Genomic DNA, 25,000 nt, shown 5'->3' on the forward strand with positions numbered 1-25,000 from the left:
ATCATGTTTGTAATCTCGTTCACTCCAGTTGTCTTTCTGTTCTTGAACTTCTCAACAGCCAGTTCCACAAGCATTCTGAAACTTACACGAAACCAATTTAGTGTTATTTAGAGCTGCATCTGTTCTGTCTACCACATTTAGCATAGTCTCTTCTGGCAACAGTTCCACGTTGGCCGAGTATATTTTGCGCTTGGCTACTAATCCGGTGGTCCGAAGTTCGATTCTCGGCGCGGCCAACGCGGAGCCAGAGGAATTTATTTCTGGTGATAGAAATTCATTTCTCGATATTATGTGGTTCAGATCCCACAATAAGCTGTAGGTCCCGTTGCTAGGTAACCAATTGGTTCCTAGGCACGTAAAAATATCTAATCCTTCGGGCCAGCTCTAGGAGAGCTGTTAATCAGCTTAGTGGTCTCGTAAAACTAAGATATACTTCTTCTGGCGACGGTTCTCTATTTGCAGCTTTTACTCCGAGATGCAGTCTCTCATTACCTTTTTTCTTCATCCACTGCCTGCATACACTCCATTAAATGTCTCACAATTCCCCTTTATATACCTTCCATTCCTTGTTACCCTTCACCAGACTATATTATGCATGCTCCTTAGTTCTTGTCAACGATCCCTCCTTCAATCTTGTAATTTTACCGCAAATAATCTCTTTTTGGGCCAGTTTAATCCCACCTCTCACGTACTTGATTCTCTTTCCTCGTCGAGCTAAACTCACAAAAGTTCCCTGCTGACTCATGAATATTTGGCTTTAAAGTTAGCTTTATTTATGTTGGATCCGTAGGGATAGGAAATATGGGTCACTGTCACATAATACATTTAACTCTTGAATCCTGGACGAACTTCCTGTCTGTAATAAAATTTAATATCATGTACCTCTTAATGACTAGAATATTAATTTGTACTTACATTTGATGTCCAGGAAGGCAGCGATGAAATCTGCAAGATCTTTAGCATACCCTTCATACTTTTCATTTCCCGAGTGATTTCCACTTCTTTCCATAACGAAAGGCTTTTCCTGAAAAACAAGTGAATTTCATATCCAATATTAACAGTTATTTTTATCTTCACGTTTAACTTCTAGAATATTATGTTATAATAGTCTCGTAATTTATGATATATTTACAGGTTTACTTTGCTACATAAAAACTTAAAAATAAAGACTGTAAGAAATAATAATAAGGCTAGCTTTAACAAGAGACCAAGTAACATTAAAAAGTATATCGATAGTAAATCCTGCAAAAATGTCTCCTGATTCTGACAAAAATATCGTATTCACTGGAATAATCGAAGATGTCAACTAAACATTCTTATGTATGACAGAGGCACCAGGCATTCTTTTTTTTTTTCCACCCAGAAAGTGTAACGAAAAAGGAACGGTAGTTTGTTGAATACGTTCATTCTTCAAAATAAAATAAAACACAGGTACTTATACTACCCAAGGATTTCTTTGGAATTAAATTCTCATTCAACTTCGAGTAGCAGGTTACTTCTCTTATTTACCTGCTTTATGTAGCGAGAGGTCTCGTCAAGTTGTATGTAATGTACTTCCTTTTAAACAAGATACTAAGAATTAATGATATGCAAGATAATATTTGACGAGTACATTCTTCGATAAGACAGTATGTTACCTCATATTAATGAGGCATGAAAATATGATGGAGTTCAAAGTAACTTCTGATGGCGTCGACAATAAATTAAAACTACATCCGTGTAACGTTTTAATTATTCCTTTCTCTCTCTCTCTCTCTCTCTCTCTCTCTCTCTCTCTCTCTCTCTCTCTCTCTCTCTCTATGCGTGTGTGTACAGTTAACCGCTTCAAATACCGAATGCTCTTATGGAGTCTGTTGGATATAAATACAAGGTATCATGAAGTAATGATAAGCAAGCTAATAACATGCGTTTATATTTCGAGAAGAGAAGTTTCCTTGGAAATAAGGTGAAGTTACAAGTAACTCCTGCTGGCGGCAACCATAATTTTAGAACTCCTTCCACGCCGCAATTTAGTATTTTCATGTAATTCTTACTTGTTGTAGAAATCCCGATTTTAGGCGTGTGCGGTTGTTGTTACAGAGGAGAACCCAGTGCAACTGACAGTATGAAAAATTGGAAGACACTTACCAGAATGGTAGTGATGCGATACGTCTTGTTGTGGGGCATTGTCCTTGACGGAAGTCTCGTGTAATTGACTGTTGCCGGCTCGAAGCCACCAGTGTCGCTCCAGCGACCTAGCTGGAAAGAGGAATGAGAACTTTGAGAAATAGTGATTTTATGGAGCAATGTTTTATTAATCGACTGAAAATCAAATTAAAGCAAAATTAGAAATGTCTTTTATTCTCAATTTTTTGCCCAGAAGTACTCCCTCACGCAAAAAAATACTCACACATATATATACATACACACGCACACACACACACACACACACACATCTTATATATATATATATATATATATATATATATATATATAGAAAAAAAACAGGCTCCTTGAAAAATAGCCATTTCCGAATGATTTAAACAAAAGTTGCGCTGCTCAGAAAAAGCTATTCGCTCAAATTCTTCTAAGAAAAAAAGCACGCAAGTTAACAAGTATCAGTAAAATAACGTTAAACCTCTAGCCTACACTTAGGATATAATGTTCTACTTCTATTCAAACCTGAATAATTGGGATAAGGGATAATCAAATAACCATCTACCCATTTACAAACAATCATAATATACGTATAAATAGGCATATAGTACATCTCTCTCTCTCTCTCTCTCTCTCTCGCTCTCTCTCTCTCTCTCTCTCTCTCTCTCTCACACACACACACACACACAGGTATAAAATAAGATATAATAAAAAAAACCATCTACCCATTCACAAACAATAAAAAATATACGTATAAATGGGCATATAGTACATTCTTCTCCTCTCTCTCTCTCTTCTCTCTCTCTCTGCTCTCTCTCTCTCTCTCTCTCATAGGTATAATACACACACACACACACACACACACACACACACACACACACACATATATATATATATATATAATATATATATATATATATATATATATATAATATATATATATATATATAATTATGTGTGTGTATTTCTGTTAGAGAGAGACAGACAGAGAGAGAGAGAGATGTACTGTATGCCTATTCATATGTATATTTATGAATTTTTGTAAATAGGTAGATAGTTATTTGATTATCCCTTTTGCCAATTATTCAAGTTTGAATATTTACCCCAAGTAGAACATTATATCCCCAGCACGGGCTAGAAGTTTTGATAGTTATTTTATTGATACTACTTAACTTGCGTGCTTTCTTTTCTTAGAATAATGTAAGCGAATAAGCTTTTTTCGAGCAGCGCAGTTATTGTTAAATCATTCGGAAATGGTCATTTTTCAAAGAGCCTATGATTGTCAGGTCATTCTGAACTAGCCGATGGCTGGTTCTTGATGACATAACGACCCTGAAGTTTATTGTGGTGCGTTAGTGCCTTTTCAAATTCCTAACTTTACAAGCTCACCCATCTCCATCTACTTCTCCTATTTTCGTGGCTAGCATTTTGTAAATTTATCTACAACTCTCCTTTTAAACTCTAATAATTGAAAGGTATTACTGTTGAATTTTACTTCTGTTTTCCCTCCCGCTACGCTCTTATTCCTTACGCAGTTGTTCTATATTTTGTGGTATTGGACATCCTTTCATTCTGTAGAAGCTAGTTCTCTCTCTCTCTCTCTCTCTCTCTCTCTCGTTCTCTCCTCCTCTCTCGTCTCTCTCCCGATCATCTCTCTCTTTCTGTCTCCTCGTCACCGTCCTCTTCTCTCCTCTCTCTCCTCTTAAAAGGCAACTCGGGAATTCATAAATCATATAAAAAATATATAAAATAAGATAAAGGAATCGCTTCCATCATAGTAGCAGTAGAACTGCTAAATACTAACCTCCAGTTAATTTTTTGTATTTGCTTAAAAATGATGGTGAGAATATATTCATGTTACATGCGTTAAATTATAAACAAGAAAAATATATGCAAGATAAACAAGAAAAAAATATTCCTTCAAGTCCCGTGCAAGTCTTTCTTATGTTTTCACTGCATGGGCACTTACTCCAGCTTGAAATATTGTTCTGTTCTTTTGTTAATACGTCGTATTGTTATGGATAGGGTGTTTCAGGATATCCTTTTGTATTCTCAAACGTCCTCTCAGGTATATGTAGGTGTCATATATTTTTCCTTCTGCTATTGATATATATTTTTCCTTCTGCTATTGATAACAAATTCCATATGGGTGTCGTCTTCGAAATACAGGTTGTGAGCAACGTCGTTAAGCCTATAATGTTAATATGTCTATTGGAGGGAATAAAATATCTATCTACATTTGTTCTAATCTGAAGATGGTATCACCCTACTAACACTTGCTCGTACACACACACGCGTGTATATATATATATATATATATATATATATATATATATATATATATATATATATATATATATGGAGCTGATTTTATCCCTAGGAAACAGAGTCTTGATAAAAAGAGTAAACCAGTACTTGTACATAAAGCAGCCTCCTTTATTTAGTTATGACTATCGGTTTCGGAGTAATTGTCTCCATCATCGGGTCTGACAACAAAAACTGAGTGAAAAATTGAAAGAGTAATAAATCATAAACGATTATTAGTCTACAGTAGTGTTACACAAAAGGTTTTATATATATAATATGTGTATATATATATATATATATATATATATATATATATATATATATGTATATATATATTAATATGTATATATATATATATATATATATATATATTATATACATACATATATATATATAGGTAATGTACAAGCATAATAAAAACGAAAAAAGGAATATTAGAAGAAATAAATACCTGTAACACGAGGCATACAAATACACACTAAAAATTAAAAATACAGCATTTCCGTGGACCACTGGTTTCTGATGGAAGGTTTCAACTTAAAAGTGTACAGACTTTATACTCTTGCCAGTTCCAAGGGGCCACTCGGCTAGAGGTAATGGAAAATGACATGTTTAAAAATATGAGTGTAATTGCTGTAATACAATTTACTTGGGAAAAACAAAACCCCAAGCACGTGTACGATGGTTTGAACACCTAGGAAGATCTGTTAGAGCAAACAAGCTTTTAGCAAAACCACTATTCAGTACCATACCGGATCATTCAGAAAAATAGTGATCACCGTCTATGCTTAGTCATATTCTATTATCTGTAGTGGAGTGGCCCCGATAGAGCTGGCAATAGCAGAAAGTCTGTACACTTTAAAGTTGAAATCTTTCCTCAGCAACAACGAGAGGTCCGCGGAGGTTCTGTGTTTTTAATTTTTAGTTTGTGTGTTTGTAGGCCTTCTTGATGCAGGTAGTTATTTCTTTTAATATTTCTGTTTCGCTTTTATTATGGTTGTACATTACCTATATATATATATATATATATATATATATATATATATATATTATATATATATATATATTATATATTTATATTTATACAAACACACGCACGCACGCACACACGCACACACACATATATATATAAATATATATATATATAATATATTATATATATATATATATATATATATATATATATATTACTGTATACTACTGATCGTTTGGGATTTATATATATATATATATATATATATATATATATATATATTGAATTATATATATATATATGTATATATATAAAAAATAAATATATATATTGTATGTATATATGTGTATACTGTTATGTGTTAGTATATATATATATATAGATATACTATATATATATATATATAATATTAAAGATATATATTATATATATAAATACATATATATAATACATAATATATATCTATATATATATATTATATATATATATATATATATGTTTAACCTTTTATGTAACATTACTGTTCACTATTGATCGTTTGTGATATAGTGATTTTTCCATTTATATATATATATATATATATATATATATATATATATATATATATATATATATATGTAAATATATAATAAAAGGAGGTCATAAAATCGCCAAAATGTAGAATGTAAATGCTACATTTTAGAGAACAAACTATCTCTTGCTTCAGGCATATAATAAACAAGAAGAATTGCAGGAAAAGGGTATTTATACAAAGAGGTCCACAGGTTAGGTTAGCCATTAACTCACACCAGTTGACAGTTTGTCGTTAATCTTCTCAATTGCTGGTAGGAGGAAGATTTTATATTATATAAATAATATCAGAGTCTCACGCTCTTTTTAAAAGATTCATCGTGTTTTTTTTTTTTTTTTAATCAAAGCTGATTCTACCATTTGGCTTTTGAACCGACAATTGCTGTTATAAATTATTCATGACAAATCCAGTTTATTCTGTGATTATTGTTATTTATGTGGTTAAAAATAGCTGAGCTCTGTTGTTCACACCTAACAGAATGTTTATGGGGGAGCGATTTACCCGTAAAACCGACTTGAGGATGGTCGCAGTTGAGGCAAGAGATTTTGTATCATCCTGTGTCTTTTGGATTGGCTTCCAGTGGACGTTAATCAGATTTGGCTAAGGTTTTTGGGTAGGTAAGAGCAAAAGAGGTAGAGTTTCCAAGTGTGTTTCAACCTCTTAATTCTGTCCAGTTGTGGGATTATTATTTTATTGTTGTGCGTCTCTCTGATCTTGCTTTGAGAGGTACGGTAGAAAATTGTTTGCTTTATGGATTGCTTTCTCAATTATATGATCACAGCTACTTGTGGATTAGTTCAATAAAGTTCATTGTTAAAAATATATTTTATTTATTTTCCGTCGTGGCATATAACTTTAATTATGGATTTATTACGTTCCTAACTTTCGTGATTCAATTATACACACACACACACACACACACTCACACACACACACACATATATATATATATATAATATATATATATATATATATATATATATATATATGCGAATACCTCAGGAAAAGTAATAAGCAGAAATTCGTAGCCGAGCACTTTCGTTCTTATTAAAGGGCGAAAACGCTCGGCAACAAATTTCTGCCTATTATTTTTCCTGTGGGTATTCGCTCATATCATGAAGTCATGTGCATCTATTGTGATTTTTAGGTATATGAATATATATATAATATATATATATATATATATATATATATATATATATATATTCATTAAGCTTATTACCAAATAGTGATGGCTTCTGAGAAAATGCAACGCATTGATTACTGCCACATTCGTAATGTAATAAATTTTAGTTCGGTACCTCATACCCCTGCAGGAAAAGACATATGAGAAAACCACTATATGTCGTTCAGAAGATAATAGGATTAAATATGCAGTATATAGAAAACCGACCCATGCAGTCATATATTTCTCTACGGGAATTAGAGTTAATTGTCTTTCCTTAAGATTTCGAGCAATAAAAGCGACTGTAACCTTGAAATTTATTTTTCCCCCTTCTTTTCTAAACTAGAATTTACTGAAGGCTATTGTAGTTTATTTATATTTTTCTTTATTCGAATGATTAGTGGTTATTTTTTGCATATACTCATATATATATATATATATATATATATATATATATATATATATATATATATATATATATATATATATATATATATACGCATATATTTATGTTTCCCCCTTCTTTTCCAAACTAGATACTGAAGGCCATTGTAGTTTATTTGTATTTTTCTTTATTCGAATGATTAGTGGTTATTTTTTTGCATATACTCATATAATAAAGGTAAATATCATATACTATATATATGATAGATTTATTTATATATATAATAATATTATATATACTTATATACATATATATATCATATATTTAATATATATATAATACTATATAATATATATATATATATATATGATATCACATTTCCGTGATTCATATACATATATCGAGCTACAATGTCCTTTAAATCTAATTCGCTCTACCTCGGAATTAATATATTTTTCATATATGCTTAACCGAAGGGGAATTTTTTCTCGATAATAGACTTGCCTGGACCAGGGCGCGAACCCATGGATCTCCTTTCAAATCCAGGAACGGTGGTGTAGTAGGTAAAAGCTTCACTGATGTTCCTGGATTTCAAAGGATCCATGGGTTCGCGCCCTGGTCCAGGCAAGTCTATTATCGAGGAAAAAATTCCTATTCGGTTAAGCATATATGAAAATATATTAATTCTCAGGTAGAGCGAATTAGATATTAAAGGACATTGTAGCTCGATATCATCTATATATATATATATATATATATATATATATATATATATATATTATATGAGTATATGCAAAAAAATAACCACTAATCATTCGAATAAAGAAAAATACAAATAAACTACAATGGCCTTCAGTATCTAGTTTAGAAAAGAAGGGAGAAAAAATAAATTTCAAGTTTACAGTCGCTTTTATTGCTCGAAATTTAAGGAAAGACAATTCAAATTCCCGTAGAGAAATATAGGAAGCAAATGTGAATAACAGAGGGAATAGATCCATCCGCTTTTTCAAAGTATACAAAAATGATAATTCTAATAAGAATTAGTAAAATAATTATGTATAAACAGTTATAATTATCAGTTTATTTGGAACTAAAAAATGAAACGAAAGACTCATTCTGGATTAATACTCCGAAACAGAAATTTCACGGAATTTATGTAGGTCATATTGAAGAGAGAGACTTGACATGAGATATCATACAAAAAATTTAATATGGAGTAAAATAGGCACCAAAAACGAATGGACTTAATATCTAGGAAACCCGAGAATATATATATATATATATATATATATATATATATATATATATATATATATATATATATATATATATTTACAGGTATGAATTGATGTGTTAGTGAATTATATATCTAGTGAGCTGAAGAGGCGACCTCCTTGAATGAAGGAATCTGATGCGCATGCATTTTTAAGCTGGTGGCCATTTGTACTGTTGCCAGGGCGGTTTTGAGGCGTAGTGGGTATGTACATTCGTTTGTACGGATGTCACAGGTCAGACCGATTGAGGTACTTTTGGGAAAGACACATTCCTTTGTGATAGGAAGAAAGACGGTTGAGCCAGGTGTCAGGAGAAAACCCCCATCTTAAAGGATATGGCACATATTTTAAATGACTTAGAAACAGTTGCTTTTGAAAAGTGAGAAGTGTATCTCTTTACTTAATATTGTGTTATGTATCTTTATTACAGATGGGCTCTATTCCATGATATTAGAGACGGGATTCTCTAACTTGACTAATACAATGTAATTATTGACATTTTGGGTCTGGGAGTGAATACTTAGCCAGGAAAGTGGAATGATAACTTATGTTTCTTTGTAGGGGAGACTTGGGTTTTTATCACTATGACTTATTAATAATATTTTTCTATTTTATGTTCATCTGAATTGGGTAATAAATAGTTTATTTTTTATTTATGTGAGCTTAAGAGCCTAGGGACATGCTTGCAGATATAGGGCGCCACCTGCTACCACAGGTAAGAATTGTTAATTTGTGTAGTTTTGTCAAAAGAGTGGGGGTTAGATATATATTTATGTGTGTGTGTGTGCACGTGCGTGCGCGTGTGCATGTGTGCATACCTGTAGTTATAAACTCAAACGTAGCCAAAAAATATCTATCTAATATATATATAGTATATACATGTGTGTGTTTGTGTATGTATATTATCTATATATATAGATATAGATATATATATATATATATATATATATATATATAACATGTGTGTGTGATATAATAATATATATATATAATATAGTAGTATTAATATATATATATATATATATGTATATATATATATATATATATTATATATATATAGTATAATATATATATATAATATATACATATAACTGAATCACGAAAGTTTGGAACATTTTGAATATATTAATACAGGTGGGAAGTCACGGAGGAAAGTGAAATATTAGAGCGCTGTGAGATCTATCGACTCAAAGGTCCTTTACTGAGCAGGCTGATGTACATGAGAAACTGAGCGAACAAGGAAGGGTCGTATAAACTTATTCACAAAAATTATATTAAACATACATATACAAAGAAAATATCTATAAGCCTTATAGATATTTCCTTTTTATATGTATGTTTAGTATATATTTTGTGAATAAGTTTATCTTGCTAAAAAAGGTTTTTGTTTATCAAAGGTTTGAATGTGGTTAGTTGCTGCCCCTGTATAATCCTTATTTGTCTTGTCCATGTGTCTGAGCAGTTAGACTTAATCTTTTTGTAAATCTTTTAAATTGTACCCATATTTCTTTTGGGAAGGTTACTAATTCTCCAGGTGTGTTTGATTCTAGGTACTTATTTCCTTTATAATCCCTATCTGTCACTTATACGACATTTCCTTGTTCACGCAGTTTCTCATATACATCAGTCTGCTCAGTAAAGGATCTTGGAGTCGAAAAATCTTGCAGCCCTATGGTGTTTCACTTTCCTTCGTGGCTTCCACCTTTACACACACACACACATATAGATATATATATATATATATATATATATATATATATATATATATAGATATATATAGATATATATAGATATATATATAGATATAGATATATATAGATATATAGTAGTATATAGATATATATATATATAGATATAGATATATATATATATATATATATATATATATATATATATAATATAATATATATATATATATATATAAATATACGTGTGTGTGCGCGCGCGCGCGCGTGTGTGTGTATGTGTAACATGTTTCTAAATTGGCCAATATCACACCTCCAACCAGATGGCACGTCAGTACCGTGACATTTACTGGATCTTAGGGACGACCGGGAGGGTGGAATTTGTACCCGAATTTCGATTATGTAAAGTAATCTCATTGTGGTGTTCACTTTAATTTTTGTTTTGGCGTAATGTGTTTGTATATTCATTTGCAGATGAAAAAGTGAAGCCATTTTATTCCTCGAGTAACATTACTAAAAAAATAAGTAAGATTTAAGTTTAAGTACATCTTCAGTATGCGGCACTTTGTATTAATAACACTACAGTATATCAGCTGTACGTATTTTTGTTTTTTTACTACGGTTGCTTCGAATAAGAATATTCAGTATTGACACTGACCTTTAGATTCTGTCGTCATCCGATGGTAGAACGAGCCTTGAAGTAAATATCAGAGAACCTGACCGGAAAGTACGTTGTCAGGTCGTTCAAGGGATAAAATGTGTTGAAAATAATTCGACTGAACCAAAATAAATCAAAGTGAATTTGTAAAGGTATGAAGTGTTTATTTTTTATATTTACTCGATCGAAATTGACTTTCATATTCACTCAATACGCATTGCCGTATTCGTATATCCATTCCTGTTGAAAAGAGAAATCATCTCTTACCCCCAACATTGAAACTCTTTCATAGATTTTCTGTCAGCTAAAGCCGATTGCATTATATTAATGAGGTATAAATGAATCAGTCAGGAAGGACTTTGCAATATGCTAGAGATCGTTTTATGACTGGCTAGTAGTTAGTTAAGAGACATGCATCCTTGAGATGCTACTGTTTACGAGCAAACTGCATATTAAGTGGAATTTATTGCTCCAGGAAATATGATAATAAACTGCGTAGATTGGTTCAGTTTCAGTAGCTATGAGAAATTAGTGAATAATTATTTGCGCTTCCATTGTTCGTATTTCATCAAATTTACCTAGTATATGAGCTTTTTTGGAATAAAAATATATTATTGTGGGGACTTTTAGCCAATTAATGGATGCAGAAATTTATACACACGAGTCATGCATATTTATTTATTTAGGTCACGCGAACACATTTCTTTTGGTTACTTATTGGTGGCGAAAATGGTGTTAGCCCCAGGAAACTTTTGTTCATTTTCACCTCAAATCTTTTTAAAAGCGCTATGAAATTATTTTATCATATTATGCCGCGAATTATTTATTACCATAAACTTTCCTAGATATAAACACAAAAGAAACTTTTTCACTTAATCTATGTTCAAATGTTTTAGGTCGCATAAAAATAAATGGGTGGAAAAAATATTTGATGCGAAAATTTTTAGCCATGTCAAATATATATCACGTCGGCATGTTAATTCAAGTGCTATCGACAAGTAAAAAGTAAAAAATGTGTAAATTATATATCAGAGATAGCTTTTAGCAGTTGATGAAAACATTTGGCAAGTTGGAATTAAAGCATTTCCTGAAAAGATTTTAGTTTGAGCATGCCATCAGCATACCACCAGGTATTGAAAACGCTGTGATAAGTATTTTTTTTAAGGCATTTATGATTTCAGATACCTTTAGTTTTGGTTGATATGCAGTGCGTTTTGAGAACACTCTTTATCACGATTGCAAAGGAAGAGTACATATGAAAAGGTTAGCGTGAATGTTTCGCGTAACCTATAAATTGTGATTATTCTGTAATCAGTCATAAGTAAACATGTTTGAAGCACTCTTGGTGCTTTGTTAATGCCTTTGATGCCTTTTATCGCGGAAGGATGGTCCATTTCATCCTTCCGAATAATATTGCCAACTTTACGTAGGCTGAATTTCGTAATGGCATTTGAAATGGTAAATACGCGTCATATTTTTTTTTTAATCAATGATTTATGATTATAGCATCTTGGGGTAAAGATGATTTTTTTGTCCATTTTATCCCATTTAATTTTTAAAGGACTATCATTTTCAGAGTGTATTGCTCATTATTTTCCTTCTTATCTTGACCATTTTTTCCTTCGGAGTTTATTTTTTCGTTGCGCTTCTTCGATTTTCGCCACACATGACGACACTTTACTTTCGTAACTTGGTTGTTACTCCCATTTATTTTCTTTACTCGAGCTTTACTAAAGGTCGTTTCTTTTCCGTATTCTTATTGGCTGATTTAGATAAATGCTTAAGGTTTTCTATGCCAGCACAAGGACATAGATAACATGAAATTTGAGTTGCTATACCTACACATTAAGTTCAAATTTCAAAGCCATTATGAGTTTATTTATTGTGGCTTCAGAGGTAACGTGTCATGTCACCAGACACAAAGATAAAAGAACTTCTAATGAAAATCTGTTCAGAAATAAGCTATACTTACGTTCTTTTCTCCTTGACAATAAGTCATTTTTATTTTTAAACAACTAATAATCGTTCTTGGTAAGCCCAAGCAATATTTCTTTTGTTGTTAACATAAGATACAACCTTCCCTTGGATGTATGATGCAAGTGACCAAAATAAAATAATATAGCTTGGCGTCTAGATGAGATCAAAACTTTTCCAATATTAACTTTCTCGTCTATATCACTGAACATATTTTAGGACTTTTGGAATCTAGGAATATTATCAAATTTTTGGTCTCTAGATTTCAGAGAAATTACTCTGACCGTTATTCCTTTTATGGAACATACCTCTGGACATTGGCAACAAGTATTTAACTGTAATGTATTCACTTATTATACTCTGTTAGAAAAGAATTCTAGAGGCACTCTCTGCATTACTTCGACATTTAGCATATTTTGACTGGAGTAATCACTGAGTAATATATCAAAGGTTGAGCCAAGGGTGTTATATTGAAGATTTCAGTCCTCACCCTACTTCTCCTCTCTCTCACACACACACGCACACTTTTCCATTATCACTCCGTTCTTCCCATCCCTGGTCAGAGCGCACGTTAATTCAATTGAAACCTCTCGTGGTCCTGAAACTCATCCTCCTCTCATCCTTTTAGTGGTCTTTTTAGCTCTGCTTCATCTTGGTGTAAAACTCAACCATCTACCCCATCTATTAAATTTTCCTTTTCCTTTTCATCGCCATTTTCTATAGTAATTATTTATAGATTCACATTTATCACTTGCATGGCATCTCTTGGATTGCTTCTTTGTCTTTTTGTATAAAGATCTCTCTCTCTCTCTCTCTCTCTCTCTCTCTCTCTCTCTCTCTCTCTCTCTCTCTCTCTCTATATATATATATATATATATATATATATATATATATATGTAGTATATATATATATATATATATATATATATATATATATATATATATATTGCTTATTACGCTACAAATGTTAACCGAAGATGATGTTTAGTTGATAGAAATTCGTCGGCTTATGGACTCGAACCACGGAACCAAGAATTCAGAACGTACAGTGTACATCGTGAATTCTTGGTTCCGTGATACGCATTGCCCACATAGTATCCATTAGCTAGTGACTAGTTCGTTTGTTTATATCAAGACAGCCTTGTGCAGGAACCGGCTCTTGCTCAAGGCTAGGGTAAACCGTAACCGAGTGACTGCAACAGTTAGTCCGATTGTCTGTCATGGCATATCACGCGCCTGCGCCGCCTGGCCAACAAATGCAAGATACTGCTTACTGAATGCTGCCATATGCCCTTTGTCTGAAACAATGGTACATATACATACTTACACACACACACACACACACACACACACACACACACACACACACATATATATATATATATATATATAACTATTAATATTATATGTTAGATATACACATACATACATACATATACGGGAAGAGTGGTTATCTGTTTCCCATCTTGAAAAATTGTAATATTTTATTTTCAACTGGCAGTTATTTAACGCAACCTTTGGTATTATTTTAGGTGAGAAACTATTTATTATGTAAGCTTATGGTAAAGAAAAACATTTGCTTTCATGTTAATTTTAGTATTCATTGCAATGTCAATTACTTGTATCGTAACGATCAGTTTCTTTGGTATGCATTTAGTATTTGCTGAAGTCCAACATTTTATCCTTTCTTTCGTTACTTCACTTCACCGCTTATACACGGAGCTCTCCAATTAACTTGACAACTTGACCTCATTTTGCAAAGCCCCTGAACTGAATTTATAAAAAAAGACAAGAATGACAAAATAATGAGCTTCGTTACTCATGGGTTATTCTGTCTTGTCTTTTTCATGAAGCTAATAATTAAACTTCGATGTCATTGTCCACTAATTGGTAAATCATAGAAGCATTTCTTACAATAGGCATTGGTATTATCGTGATTTTTTGTTTAGTATTTATTTTAGTAATATTATGCATGCAAATGATAGGAAATTCACATATACTAGTTGGAGACAAACTTGAGGAAAGGTATATGCAAATGAGAAGAATTCGCCAACGAAGTCTCATACTACCAAAAGCGTATTTGATTGAATGTGCATCTCTCTCTCTCTCTCTCTCTCTCTCTCTCTCTCTCTCTCTCTCTCGTCTCTCTCTCTCTCTCTCTCCTCTATATATATATAATATATATATATATATATATATATATGTGTGTGTGTGTGTGTGTGTGTGTGTGTGTGTGTGTGTGTGTGTTTTAATTATGTACTTGACTGCGATTGTTTATGGATATGCTGGATGTATTATTTGAATACAGGACTTACTTGCTACGAACATTTCTCGTTTTTTACATGTTTCTACTTCTGAATGGTTTCGGATATTTTTTTCACAAGAGTAATTTTTCTTTGAAAATATATTTTAACTGCACGTAAGTATTGGTACTAGGAATCATCATTCATAATGTTTATTTCATCCTTATGCAATCCTAAAAATTTCCTGTTCACTAGGGTCTGTGATCTCCGCGTGAGTTAACAACTATTCAGAATAGGGTTTTCTTACAGAAAACTATAATATGAAATATTTAATTTGTAGTGCATCTGTATTATTCATCATACAGTGCGAGTGACTGGATGAAAGGCATGCTATTAAAAACAACAATAATGTCTTAATTTGAGGCACTTCAGAAAACATTTAAATATAGAAGTGTTGATACTGCATCATAGCCTTAGTCAAGAATTAGATTTTGTGTAACCAGATCATGGTAACTATTAAATATAACAGTTTTATTACGCATATCTGCGTTATTTTGACCAAAGAAAATTTTTTTTGAGTATGCATAGAAATTAACATTTTACTTTGTATTCAGTATTACCGCCACCATTCAATTTTGCCTTACAGTAAATTCAAACTTTCTAGGTTTCTTAATTTCTCACGCCTGACCGTCTTTTAAGTTTCCGAACTTCATTTTCAATTATTTCATTCACTGGAATTTTACGTCAAAGGTGCATTTTACAGGTTGCAAACCCTGATCTCTGAGCTAGTTATTTCATAATCAGTTATACTTTCAATTTCTCTGCATATAACATAATGGGCGAATCAACAAAAACTTCTCTCAATTTTTGACTGATTAGAAAGACACTGAATGTCTGTCCCTGTTTCTTTTCTCTGAATAATGACTATAGACTACTGTAGAAACAAGTGTTGCTCAGATTTTCGATTTAGAAATTTTGTTTGCCAACTCTGTAGCAGTTGTCAATAATTAGAATATATCGAAGCGGATAATTTAGGATTAACTAAAATTATTATTCACGTGCCTGTATGTCTAATAAATATTATGACAAGTGCCAGTTACCTATTAGTTATTTACAGGAATTCCTTAGGAAACAATTTTGGGAGAGGGTCGAGAGACCAAATCCGTTAACTTGCTGAGCAAACTTTCACAGTTAACGTTATAAGAACAGGAAAACAATTAACGACAATTGAATAATAAGAAAACAAAAGAAATGAAATCCCTAAATCATAAATACAAGACCGAAACCCTGAGAAAACGGAACTGGCTTTTTAAGGCAATACTACTAGGAAGACCATCCCATAGTTTGAGGGCTTAATTATTTGAAAGACTTCTGTTGAGTGGGACTGTGGCAACGTTCCACCTCAACAGAAGGTGGAAGCTGCTGTTTTACAATGTTGGACCACTCGACTATAAGTGCCGGGATGGTTGCAGAATTTACAAGTGGAAATTCATTGTTGAAATAGATCTTACCTAAGATAGCGAATGAAAATCTTCATCCTTCCTTTAAGGGGAAATCAAGCTACCATTTCTGGAAGGTATTGTAGTAATGTCAGATTATCTGAAAACCTACTTTTCCAAGTGGTAGTGCGATAGCAAAAGCTTCTAGTTGAAGTCAACTAATGAAGACTTGTTTTCCCAGAGTTCATTTTCATACCCCCAAAAGTTACACCTCTTTTAAGTCTATTCTAAATCTGTCATATAGCTGACAGGAGCTCAGTTGGTCTGAAGGAACAGTCGCGACAGGTTCATGTTAAATATACAGATGTGCTGGAAAATTAACTACAACTTTGGAGAACACGGTCTGCATGCAGAATAATCTGTAATTGTTACTACCAGTACTTATATTGTAGAGCGTTCAGTGGAAAGGATAATTCCCACTCGACCACTGACATATTATTGAAAAAACAAAATGATGAAATATGTTGAGTCGAGATAAAGAACCCCATAAAACTGGTTAGAAAAAGATAGCATCTCTCTCTCTCTCTCTCTCTCTCTCTCTCTCTCTCTCTCTCTCTCTCTCTCTCTCTCTCTCTCTTTTTTAGGGAACAAGGATATTAATTGCTGTTTGATCTTTAAATAGTAATACTACATGCTGCCCAAGACGATTGATGATGACATTCGGTGGAAAGTTGTTAGGTTTAGTATTATTACATAAGAATAAAAGTATGTTTCTTACATATTTTTGAATATGTATACATATACATATGTGTGTTTATATATATATATATATATATATATATATATATATATATATATATATATATATTCAAAAATATGTAAGAAACATACTTTTATTCTTATGTAATAATACTAAACCTAACAACTTTCCACCGAATGTCATCATCAATCGTCTTGGGCAGCATGTAGTATTACTATTTAAAGATCAAACAGCAATCAATATCCTTGTTCCCTAAAAATAAAAGAGAGAGAGAGAGAGAGAAATGCGATCTTTTTTCTAACCAGTTTTATGGGGTTCTTTCTCTCGATATATATATATATTATATATATATATATATATATATATATATATATATATATATATATATATATATATATATTATAATTTCCGAGGTAGAGGGAATTGAATATTGAACATTTGCAGCTCTCTCTCTCTCTCTCTCTCTCTGTATGTGTGTGTTTGTGTGTGTGTTTCTCTGTTTGACAAGTATAAAAATCAAGCAGAGTATTGAAATCGTTATAATAGTTTGCTTTTTTAACTTGAAAGTGTTGTGGGTTTGTAAACCATTTTAATTTATGTGTTGGGAAAAATATATTCCTTATTACAAGATAATGTCAAGAGAAAATCATTAATCCGTTCTGTTTGATAAAAAGGAAAACCAGGCACAATGATGTTTTTGAAACACGATCCAAACAAGCAAAACTTCGTGTGGTGCGACGTACACCAAAAGCTAATCCACTCGACAGACAGACAGATGGGCGCTACGGGGGTAAGGCCTACAGATTCCCCAATTACACCAGGCAGTTTGTCTTCTGTTGCAGACGCTGCAACTGATTGATGTGTGTTGCAAAGGCACTGTTTCTCTTGCTCAAGCTTCGGGGACTTTTTAGTGCTTAATGCTCATTAGAAATCTTTATGCAAACTTTTCTCTCGATTTATTTGTATTTGGTCACCGGCGTTGAGTGCAAACCAGATTTATGTATTTGACCTCACATTTCATATCAAATGGTCATTGTCCTAAAATAAGTGAAGTTTTGCTTTGCCATAAACAGGGTAGGTGTATGATTAAAGAAAAGTTAATATTTTATAGAACCAGGAAATATGAGATCAGTGCTTTAGCTGTCCCTCCTCGGAAATAAATTTGTTTCAGAATCATCCGTCCTTTCTTCATTAACTGAGGCTGGATCTCATAATTAAAGGTGAATATGTGGACCATATCTACATTACTCCACCACAGAGAAATTGCGCAAGTCTCATTCATTAGAGAGAAAGACTGCATTCCTGAAATAAGTGAAATTGTAAAGGATGAATTGGGAGTTCTAATATCACAAATCTGTTTAATGAGGCCAGCTTGTCAAAATGGAAATAGAATTATGGATGTATAATTCTGTATTGTTGGTGCATTTTGAATTATGCCACATAAAATTTCAGGAAAATAAAGAAGAAGAAATTTAGCCTTTTTGTCTGCCTTTTTATTACAAGGTGGTTAAAAACCTGAACTTCAATAAGACTGTTATATTTATGTCAAACGGTGTCATCGTCAATCATATGCAGAGCTGTATCTTTCATTCCAAATTCAAAATAAAATGTATTTGCACTGTTTTCATATATGAATCCAGAAAACTTGGTTTCAGCATGGAGATATTACTAAATGGTGTTGGTGATGTAGATGGGCGTGGAATTCCGGTACGCTAGCAATTTTTTTTTTTTTTTTTTTTTTTTTTTTTTTTTTTTTTTTTTTTTTTTTTTTTTTTTTTTTTTTTTTTTTTTTTTTTTTTTTTTTTTTTTTTTTTGGGAGGGGGTGTTAAAAGATTTTAGATCACTAGAGCTCTAATTGTCTTTCATGAATTTTTTTTGGAGGGGGGGCGGTGTTAAAAGATTTTAGATCACTAGAGCTCTAATTGTCTTTCATGAATTAGGGAATGGCCTAGGTTTGGTGATTATTTTAAAGTCTCAAACTATCACCAGTATTACGCATAATTTTGGATGTGTTTTATATTTTTTGCGTAATTCGGGGTAATGTGATCTTATATTGCTCTATTATTACAGATCCCAGTTCAGTTATTTGAATGTAGTTAAGTGTAGTTTCTGAAGTATATTTTCTAAGTATCGTTTTTCTTGAATATTTGATGATCTGGAAGGTGTGAATCAGTTATAAATGAGAGATTTCTGACCAAATTTGTTTCATCAGAATATTTTAGTTATGGAAGGTAACTAAAACCCGTACATTTAATTTTATTTCAAGTCATGATTTTCGTAGAAAAGAATTGAAGTTGTTAAATGTTCATGTTCCTACTTTCGCATAAAAATACAACATTGGTGCAAACCTTAAATCTTAATTTTTTGTAAATGTTTCCCCTCAAAGTTGTAGTATTGGTTAAAAGTGAATTTTGGATCCAAATTTTATAAGTTCTAAATTGTGATGTGGAGAGGTTATTAAATTTGAGTTTCTACCTCAGCTGTTACATGGCGACTGTCGTATATTTGGTTGAACGCGATAGTTCACGATGTGTTAATGAACTGGCAATAATTCAGTAAATTATTATTATTTTAGGTTTTGTAGCTCATCAACATTTCATTTATGTTTAACATTATTATTATGGTTTCTCGATGACAGTTTTATTTTTTCAATATCTTGCATGAAAAAAGTGTATACTGTGTGGATATTTATTTCTTGAAAGTAGATTATTTTTACCAATATGAAATCAAGTTTGATCAGAGTTCGCCAAACCTTTCGTCTTATGTTGATATGACCGTAGTGCATGTCTTCAAGAGGAGTGATAGTAGTATGAGGATATTCGAATGAATAGTTTTCCAGCTGGAGAAATAAACCCCTTGGCAGCAGATCAGGAATGTTCAGTTGTATCAAATTAGGGAAGTCTGTTGATCAGTATGTATATATATATATATATATATATATATATATATATATATATATATATATATATATATATATATACATATACATATATATATACTATATATATATATATATATATATATATATATATATATATATATTGTGTGTGTGTGTTTCCGTATACACACACATATATGTATATGTGTATATATATATTGATATATAGTATATATATATATATATATATATATATATATATATATGTATGTATATGTGTGTGTGTGGGTGTGTGAGCATCGGTTAATGTGTTGGGTTTGTCGCTAGGGATCACATACACCTACGTATGATATCTATCTACACCCATTTACACATAAATATAAATTATATATACTTAAAATTTATATTTGTGTGTGTGCGCACATTCTAACTTGCGTGTAGTATTTTGCCTTTCTAGCTCATTGAAAATGAGGAAAAAGCGAAGGGAAAAATTTGTAAACTGTTTAGGTCCACATGCTCTTGCAGAAATTGAGGTCGTTATACGCATTCAGAACCAGAGCAAAAATATTTTATGGCATAAGCCGTTGTGATATAAAAGGTAAACGGTTATCACATATTTCTTTTAGAGGAAGGTCAGAGAACAACAAAAAATCTGACAGAAAACAGAAAAGGATAAACTTGGAAAATAAAAATGAATGGTTTCTGTTTTTTTTTCTTTTTTCCTTTTTTTCTTTTTTTAGGGATTCAAAACGTATTTTTCAGGAATATATTCCACGAACGGAGCGAAGTTGAAGTTTTTATGCAATTCACATTCTTCCAAAAAGAAACGCACTATAGATTTCGACTAGTCCACGTTTGTTCTAGGGAAAAAATTGATAAGGTAACTGAATAATTTATATAAGCATGGCTGGAACTTGACTGACGTCTGTTCGCAATTCCAGTCCTTGTGTTTAAATCTGAGTAAAACAAATAAGAATTATCAAGAAAAATAGTAGTCTTATGGGGAAGAAATCCTCTGCTTTGAGATGAGAGCGCATAAACGCAGATGTGCCCTTGGACAATGCTGAGCTGTCGTCAGGAGGAAGGGCCTCCTAAGGCTCTTAGGTAAATGGGGAACCACGGCGTAATCTGGGTTTAGGAAGGCGTGAATGCCAGGGTAACGCTTGGGGTGTAACAACTCTCTCTCTCTCTCTCTCTCTCTCTCTCTCTCTCTCTCTCTCTCTCTCTCTCTCTCTCTCTCTCTCTCTCTCTTTTGGCGCCACTAAAATAGCCTCATGGAGTTCAGATATCATGAATATTAGTTTTTTATTGAGATCTAACTGTAAGTAATTAATTCTTCGGTCTGATTTCGCAGATAACGAAGAGATAAAATTAATTTTATATGTATATTGTAGTTGTGTTCTTCTTATGATGTCTCCACTCAGTGTTGCTCGATGTATTTCTATGATCGTTGTGTACGTTTGAAAAGTCACAAGGAAGCGTTTTAGTCATCGTGTACATATAGCCTCCCTTAAAAAAATTTTTTTTAGATTATTCGGGTTAGATTAATTTTATAAACAAATCCTGTGGCAGTACTTGATGTGTCACTGAATTGTTCTTATGGAAACAAACACATCTGTTCAGCAGCTTTAAACAGGACATGAAAGGAAAATAGGTTTATCCGGAACATAAAAAGAATTTATTACTGTCAGCTGATTCTAGTCGAACTACTTTTTTTTTTTCTTACGTTAAGTTCCTCATAAATTAGTGAATAAATATATGCCGTTTGCATCTTTAATCCGGAAAACGGAGCACTCTTTGGGACCAAAAAACAATTAAAACTGTATGTACCATATTTTTCTTGCTTTCGCGGATAGCTGGCCTTGCAAATACTTTCCCCTTTTTCGCTTTCCACATTTTACTTTTGTTTTTCAGGCTGTCCTGTAATCGCAACCCACCTGCTCTTGGATACTAGTTCGTAAACATAAAAGAAAATTTAAAAGGATTTCTTTACTATCATGCGTATACATGGATGAAATTATACCATCATACTAATGTCATGCTTTCCCTTCTCAAAAAGATCCGTTTTCGTTATTTGCAATAATTTGTTCTCATTTACGCAGTTTTTTGCAGATGAACCTGTTTTTGATAATATTGATGTGCTTTTCAGCTTCTCTGTATTTTTCTGGTTTATTTTTTTTCATTGTTTAATTCTTTTCCTATCAGTGGTTTTATATAACTGCTTTTCATGTTTGCAGCATCTTTCTAGTAGGTAGTAGGTAATTTCACCCAGTCATCTTTACTGACTTTCTAGTCTTTTTATCCATTTTGTTGATATTTTTTTCTCTCTCAGTTGGAGTAGTCTCTGACATATCTACCGAATAATCTTTTGGCTTTCAGTTTACCCCTCTTTCGTGACATAATTTTTTTTAAGTAACTTGTCTTTTTGTTGTTAGGTCCAGTGCTAATCCGTTATTTTTGTAACTTTATTTCAGTTAGGTAAAAAGAAAAAAAACCTAAAATCTTTTGGCAACAATTATGGACTATTGTTAGATAATGAGATTCAGATTATTTGATCTCTCTTAGCTAAGAAAATGTTGAATGCTGACGCATTTACGTTTATAATTGATTATTAGTGGTTATTAATTGATGCAAACGTTGCTTTAAATATTGCCACTTTAATTTTTGCCTGACACGACATAACCCCGAAGCTGATGATCTGAAGATATACGTGTGCGCGTGGAGCCTGGGATATTAAGCAAAGCCACTAACTTGTTCTCGAATTATTGTTAAGCAAAACTACATAATGTTTGCAGCAAACTTCAGTTAAAGTAAATCCTTGACTTGGTTTTACTTTAGGAAATGAACTTTCACCCATTATATTCAGGTTTTAATCTATTTGCCCTTAGCATCGCTTCACTTTAGTGTAGTGGAACAATTAAAGAGAAAGGCGGCGATCCCGGGGATGCCATGTACAGGAGAACCCACTGTAGGTTAATTTATGGTCGACTCTTGCTGCTTAATGGATGTCTGCCTCAACCTTATGTGTCTTCCCTATTCTCAGCCCCCATACCCCCTCCCCTCTCTCTCTCTCTCTCTCTCTCTCTCTCTCTCGCTTCTTGGTGGTTTATCATTAGATGATTTTGTTTAGAATTTTATCTTCATGCTTATTATGATAACCCTGTAAGCCAATGATAAAGGCGAACAGAGCATATGTATACATATTTGCATTTAGACCAGTAAAGCAACTATAATTGTGCCTGAGGACATTTCAAGCGCATTACATGACTGTACTGTTACTGACTAGCTATTGATAGTGAATAAATGCGTTAGGTTTAGTACATCAATGGCCAGAACCCATATATGATGCAGATCATTACGTAATTATTGCTATATTTTCTTATGAGGTTAGTTAGCATGAGTAGTAATCTTTGAGTGGCTCAGATGTGTGCAGGGCTTATTAATAAAATGAATTGATACTTCACACCTAAGTCAAAACTATAAGTTTGTTATTACAATTTTTAGTGCTACAAATTAGAGTTTAGTACGATGCGAATGTGAATTACAGTTTAGTACATTGCAAATGTGAATAGTAGCCCTGAAGAGGTCCGTGGATGTTGGAAACCGCTGTTACCCTAGGAATGAATATATATAGCAGTGTTGTTTATCCCTCCTTGAAGAGTGAAAAAGTACTTTAGATATTCGAGGTTTTGTCAGTGAATTATGAGATCCACATGTACATTAGCAGCTGATGAAAATGAATAGTTATCGTAAAATATATATAATTCTAAAATCTTAACAGAAACAAGTGTGAGGCCGAGAGGTCGCATGCTAAGTGAACAGGAAGATTTATATGTATATGTGTATATATATATATATATATCTATATATATATATAGGTACATATATACATACATACATACAACATACATACATACATACATACATACATACATACATTAACATACATACATCATACATACATCATACATACCACATACATATATATTATATCTATCTAATATATATTATATATATATTCCACAGGAGTTCTAGTAAGACAACAGCTCATATGATTAATTTATTGAGAGACGTTTCGTCCCCCCAGACATTGTTCACATCATGTCTGGAATAAAAAAACTTTCCATTTGTTTAAAAACGTTAAACTAAGATAAAAACTATAATATGCAAACATGAATTGTTGACAGAAGCTAATTTATAAATATTAAAAGACTACCTATTAGTTCAGAGGAGAAGAGCAGAATGACTAGAAACGTGAGGACCAACCGAACTACATTTCAGGCCCACGAAAGGGGAGTGGCAGAGACGTGATTGTTTAAATTAGGTGATAGGAGTTTAATGTAAAGGATGCTTGGGTTGTTGAGGTAAGGATAGAAGAATGTGTTTTTTCAATGGGAATCTTACACTTTTAGGCATGTGTTCGAATACTCGAGAGTTCGGGATTCGATATCCTAGATCCCGCTCACTCCAGTAATTTTTACATCCAAGAAGGCTATGAATTGTTGTTTTCAGTTTCTATGGTAAATTTCACGTTTGGATGAACAGTGTTAAT

General features: G+C 32.4%; 2 protein-coding genes across 2 annotated transcripts in view; one reads left to right on the forward strand and one right to left on the reverse strand.

Moving 5' to 3' along the window:
- The window catches only part of LOC135198034 (uncharacterized), a 560,205-nt gene that overhangs the window by 513,754 nt on the left and 21,451 nt on the right, over nt 1–25,000 (forward strand). The window lies entirely within an intron of this gene.
- Nucleotides 1–25,000, reverse strand: part of LOC135198033 (glutamate receptor 1-like) — a 454,877-nt gene that overhangs the window by 34,477 nt on the left and 395,400 nt on the right. Inside the window, exons 10-11 of the mRNA XM_064225395.1 lie at nt 2,128–2,238; nt 916–1,024 (exon numbers count right to left, since the gene is read on the reverse strand). Coding sequence (XP_064081465.1) covers nt 916–1,024; nt 2,128–2,238 — 220 coding nt within the window. The remainder of the gene's footprint in view (nt 1–915; nt 1,025–2,127; nt 2,239–25,000) is intronic.

This window comes from Macrobrachium nipponense, chromosome 21 (assembly GCF_015104395.2).
Source record: "Macrobrachium nipponense isolate FS-2020 chromosome 21, ASM1510439v2, whole genome shotgun sequence".
Lineage (NCBI taxonomy): Eukaryota > Metazoa > Arthropoda > Malacostraca > Decapoda > Palaemonidae > Macrobrachium > Macrobrachium nipponense.